Here is a 5679-nt window from a genome sequence, read left to right on the forward strand (position 1 = left end):
ACATACATACAGAACACCAGCAGGTCAATGACACACCAATCAAACCAAAGTGTGCATGAGAAAAACATCTCCCAGACAGCCGCCTGCGAGTCAGATCCTTCCACTCCTAGTTCTCATCATATCTTAGGGCGTCCCTAAGGGCGACCCCGCCCCGGCCTCGCCCTTCTTCCACCGTCTCAGTGGGCCGCACGGCGTCTCTCAGGGCGATCCCACCCTGACCTTGCCCTTCTTCCACCGTCTCCTCCGTGGGCCGCACGCCGAAGGAGTTTGCTGCAATGCCCGCCTCGGCTAGCTGGAGGGTGTTGTACGCGTAAGGCCACAATCCTGCAATGGAAATAGTTACTTGCTAAGCACAGTATTTATCACTGAGAAACCATGGAAGATTCGAAACTCGATTGGTAAAAGGAGGAGGCACCGTCTGCGTCGAAAGGATATGGGAAAAATTGCAGGTAACAGAACGAGGCCACCGTGAGACCTGCAAAGGGAAAGAGGAGTATTTTTTTTTATATTAATCAATTATGCGCGTCTAGAAGGTCACCTGTATAACTAATTTACGCAACTACGATGAATGGCGAAAGAACCTATGATAGCTCCTGCAAACACATCTTGCCAGTGATGCCAGTAGTCGTCCACTCGAGAAACGGCAACGAGCGCGGCTGTAAGCAGAGGCAGAACAATGATGCACAGCTTTGCGATATGGCCTTTTCGGTCAAAAACTGCGATTTTCCCAGTCAAGTACCAGGTGAGGAAGCCCAGGCCGGCGAAAGACCCTGGAATAGATTGATTATTAGCACAAGGTGAAAGAAAACGGGTTATTATATCGACGGTCTAGTTAGGTGATCTAGCCATGACCTATTTGACGCAATTGTAACAACACTACAAGATAAATAGATTGTACATGTGGGTAATAAAAGACTGAGACCCCCAGTTTTGATACTGACTTGGCCTGAAAACTTATTGCCTTTACCTAGAAAAATGCTTCTGATAAAGTGATAAGACTTGCATTTCACCACACAGGGCATGTTTTGGCTGTAACCTTGAGACAAGGCTAGGCCAATTTCGTGGGATCTCTAATCAAACACATGACCTATGTGCATTGTCCATGATAAGATGTATATATATACCTCCACAAAATGGTACACATGACAAACGCAATGTTTTTATGCCGTGGAGTAGTTCCAGAACTAGTTACCGCACAACTACTACACCAAGCAGCAACCAAAGCATCTAAACTGAAATGGGGCACTTCCTGGTCCGCTGCCACATCGCACCAATTTAGCCAATGCACCAGGCTGTCTTGTGCCCAATTGTGGCCTAGCCACCCTTCAGAGTTCCCCTGGTTCAATGACTGCCACTAAAAGCATCTAGCCTCTATAAATAAGCACCGGTGCTTAAAGAAAAACTGGTTTATTTCTCTACTAGGCACCTTGCGTTGGGCAAGGCCTTCTAAGGCCTTGTACAATGGGAGGTGCTTAGGGGAGGTGCTTAGAGAAATAAACCAGACTTTTTCTAAGCACCGGTGCTTATTTGTACAGGATAGACGCTTAACTAAGCGTCTCTCCTGTAGAAATAGGCACCGGTGCTTCAGAAAAACCCGGTTTATTTTCCTAAGCATCTCTCTAAGCACCTCCCATTGTACAAGGCCTAAGCCAGCTAACACAAGCAGCCCAACCAACCGCAAAAGTACAGGTACCATCACTTATTCCCAGGTCCCAGCATGGTTTGTGTCAAAAAGGATTATCACAAGGGTGTAAAAAACGACTTCAAGTATGTAACTGAGTTTTAAAGAATTCCATAGACATAGCTGACCAAATGCCTGACACCAGTATTACCAAAGGAAACATTAAGTATATTAAATGACTTACATGATGCGTGTCCACTTGGGAAGCTCTTGTGACCTTCCTTGATGACACTCTTCTCCCCATGGCACAGAACGCCAGTAGTGACATTATCATAAAGCTGAAAAAGAATCCTTCGATGAGTTTTGGTCAATATGGACTCCATAGATGAGAAGAACTGAACAATGGGCAGGTCAACAAAGATGAACTTGTGAGTTCTCGGCTAGTAATCGTACATCCTTTCCATCTGGGAAACAGCGCCAGAAGAAATCAGGACGCGGTCGGCCAACTCCATCCTTAATTGCGTTAGTAATCACCGCAGTTATGAGCACCGAATAAAGAATACCTACAACAATATATGTGTTTAGAATTAAATCTCGTGCATACAATATCGACATATTCATATGCCTAGGAATATGTAGATACCCAGTATGCCATGGTGCAAATCATAGAAATTCTTCTTCTTGAAGTAAATTCCACCAAAGATGACACAGGGTAGGACGATTCCAATGAGCTGCAAATCATGTGAGTTACAAAATCGGAACCATCCATTTTGAGTGGTACAAAAACGATGTAAACAATGGAAAGTCCAAAATTAGCAGCACAAGAACACACCGGAACAGCCCAGAAGGGCACAGTATTGCCCTGTAAGGGATATCTCAAGTCAGTCATCATGTCCTTCCCAACGAAACGGTGAAAAGGCTCAATTATATTCAACAATCCATCTATGACAGCAAGGAGGACAAGTATTATCCAGTCATACATGTGGAGTCTTGCAATTTTGGCTCCATGGGACTTTATAGTGTAACAGCTTAACTGGATATCCGCCATTATGTCCTATAAATAACAAAAGAAGCAAGACAAAGAATTGTTGAGTCCTATAAATAACAAAAGAAGCAAGACAAAGAATTGTTGAGTCAGTTGCAATAATTACAAGATAGACTGGATGTAATACAGCTATGATTAATGAAATAAAGGATACAAAAAGAAAAAAGATTAATAACGAATACAGGAGCAGAAATACTTCAGTTGTAGCATTTCTGAAGAAGACAATGTTATTCGCGCTAAGGTGGCTCCAACCATGGCGGCGAAGCCCCCGAGAACGTCCGATGACCGTTCAAAGGAAGTGTTCGGTAGAGTAGCTCCCGATTCGCATCGGTAGCCACGGGCTAGAAGTCCATATAGGTAGATTCAGCCAAACTTGGGTGAACGGTTGCCAGACAATGAGCCTATATTCAGAGGGAAGGAGTTCTAGGCAAGCAGCAGAGCACCCACGGTGACCAGCCGGAGGAGCACACCACGTCCACCTCGTTCTTCGCCAAGCTGGAGGAGCACACCATGGGTCACGCAGGCTCACAACCCACCTTGTTCTTCACCCAGACAAAGGGGTCATCTCATGTCTCACCGTCTCCTAGTCCGCCGATCGGTGAAACCATCACCTTGCTAACCGCCCAACAGAGTGCCCTTTGCCACCACGCCACTACCACGCCAGGGGTCGCTTCCCAGGCGGCAGCGGGAGAACAAGTAGGAGGTTTGGTGGGGCACGGCCGACATAAGGGAGCTGCGAGGAGAGGGCAGCGGCGGGTGCCGGCTGTGCCAACATCCCCAAAATACACTGCTACCAAACAAGGCCTCGGCGTGAAAGGTTCCTTCCGACATGAAAAGAGTGCTGCGGCACATTCAAGGCCACAAAATGAAAAGATGTAGCCGTCACTCAATCTCACACCCTAAAAGTATGGATCCAGCGAAAGGTTCCTACTACGGCCATCCCGAAGCTCAGCAATAGCATGAAGGATTCTTTCGACATAACGGCCAGCGACTTCGCTGGATCTACCAAAATTGCCTCCGATTACCCTATTCCTAATTTTCTGCCCAACGGTGAGCAAACACATAGCTACTTTGCTGCTCCATGGACAAACAAGCAACTTGCAAGCCTAAGCATGCTGACACATTCTTGTTGAATAAATTAACATATTCGTCTTCATGTCCGTCTACATCTAGCTTGAACAAGAGCAATTCGGCAATATTTAGAGGACAAATCAACAGCATGGACATTCTCTGCCAAGCACTAGTGTTAAGAAAAAGGTTGGGATTCAGGGGCGGGCCAGATAAGCTGGGATTTGGGGGAGGAAATTCAACCTCGTGTTGCCTCGTCTCTGAAGCTCCTTCCCCTGCTCCTGCAGCGGGAAACCACACCTAAAGAGATGCCAAACGACAAGTATCCGCCCCTGCTACTGCCACACCGCCGGCAAGCAGCAGCAGCCCCGCTATCCCGCGCTGCCGGCTAAGCTCGCGCTTGCTCCGCCTGCCCCGCTCGCGCGCGGGCGCCGCGGCGCTCTGCCTCTGGCCCAGCCTTGTGCAGAGAGAAGAACGGAGGGAGGGAGAAGAGGAAGGGAGGGACTCACTCATGTAGTCCGGCCGCCGGCGGAGCCCCAGATGCGCGCCGCCGCGCGGGTCGTCGGGGGGAGGCGAGAATCGACGGGGGGTTCGGGGTGGGGGGAAGTATCTGGGCCGTCTACCAAAGCATCCCCTCTTTATTTGCTTTTTAAAAATTTCTCGTCTGTTGATTGCTTTTTGTTCTTCATCAGATAGCTACCGAGCGGTTTTAAAATTCCCGAGTGGATACTAGACTTCACCAATACTTCACGGATGGCAAATTGTTTTATAAAATAAATTTTTTTATCTACTACCTACTCGAATGTTCAACATCGTCTGAGATGGTTTGGGCATATTCAACGCGGGCCTCCAGAAGCTCCAGTGCATAGCGGACGGCTAAAGCGTGCGGAGAATGTCAAGAGAGGGCGGGGTATACTGGATTTGACATGGAAGAAGTCCGTTAAGAGAGACCTGAAGGATTGGAGCATCACCAAAGAGCTAGCTATGGACAAGGGTGTGATGAAGCTTGCTATCCATGTGCCAGAGCCATGAGCTGGTTGCGAGATCTTATGGGTTTTACCTCTAGCCTACCCCAACTTGTTTGGGACTAAAGGCGTTGTTGTTGTTGTTGTTGTTGTTGTTGTTGTTGTTGTTGTTGTTGTTGTTGTTGATGTACTACCTACTCGAATGTGGACTTTTGGAACCTGGGTCTAGGCGCACCCACTTAGTATTTTTTCCAAATGGTAGTATAAAAAATCTATAAGATGTGAACTTTATCAGAACAAGCATGTTTCAAATAGAGATTTTTTAACATAAGAATTTTTTAAATAGTAGTATAAAAAAATCTACAGAGTCGCGTGAACCTGGGTCCATGTGAGGCCGCGTCCTCGAAAACACCACGTGGCCGTGGCCAGCTGCTGCTACTTTGTGTCGTCAGTTTGGCTTCTCGGGAGTGTGAATGTGTGATGTGATCTTCTTACTCCATCTGTTTTCAAAATAGATGACTCAACCTTGTAGTGTAACTGTCAGCGAATGAGCTACATGATAGCTAGCTAATCACCGGAGACAACACTTTTTTGTCTTTTTTTGGCAACACAAACTAGGGCCACTTGTTCACTGTAACTGTTTCGCCTAGTAACCCTTAAAGAAAAGAACTATATTTCACCTACTACAATAGTACTCCCTCCGTTCCATAATATAAGAACGCTTTTGACACTATATAAGAACGTTTTAGACCGAGGGAGCAGTATATACTGTATTGTTGTGTAATGTCTTTGTGCAAGTTGCACGCTTCCTTACCTACCTTGCATGACAGCAATGCTTTCTCCCAACAAGTATTATGCGTCATTGATATTAAAGTTCAAACAGTTGAAGCTTTTCTTCTCGACTAGTTTCATCGAAGCTCAAGTCGAATTTGTGTTGGATAACTATCTCTTCTGGTATCAGCCTCTTCTGTTTGTAATAA

General features: G+C 46.4%; 1 protein-coding gene across 4 annotated transcripts; it reads right to left on the reverse strand.

Moving 5' to 3' along the window:
* Positions 1-6: 6 nt before the first annotated feature.
* Positions 7-4336, reverse strand: LOC119287936 (lipid phosphate phosphatase 2-like). Of its 4 annotated transcripts, XM_037567551.1 has the most exons (9): positions 4244-4330; positions 2602-2675; positions 2454-2483; positions 2265-2352; positions 2075-2184; positions 1866-1959; positions 582-770; positions 416-475; positions 7-324 (listed from the first exon to the last, which is right to left on the reverse strand). In XM_037567551.1, the coding sequence occupies exons 1-9, from the start codon at positions 4245-4247 to the stop codon at positions 107-109; spliced, it is 867 nt and encodes a 288-aa protein (XP_037423448.1). In that variant the 5' UTR covers positions 4248-4330; the 3' UTR covers positions 7-106. The 4 variants fall into 4 exon arrangements, with proteins under 4 accessions (XP_037423448.1, XP_037423445.1, XP_037423446.1 ...); XM_037567548.1 differs by having other exon boundaries at positions 2454-2675; positions 4244-4336; XM_037567549.1 differs by lacking the exon at positions 4244-4330 and adding an exon at positions 3978-4112 and having other exon boundaries at positions 2454-2675.
* Positions 4337-5679: the final 1343 nt, after the last annotated feature.

The sequence above is a fragment of the Triticum dicoccoides genome, chromosome 4A (genome assembly GCF_002162155.2).
Source record: "Triticum dicoccoides isolate Atlit2015 ecotype Zavitan chromosome 4A, WEW_v2.0, whole genome shotgun sequence".
In the NCBI taxonomy this organism is placed as follows: domain Eukaryota; kingdom Viridiplantae; phylum Streptophyta; class Magnoliopsida; order Poales; family Poaceae; genus Triticum; species Triticum dicoccoides.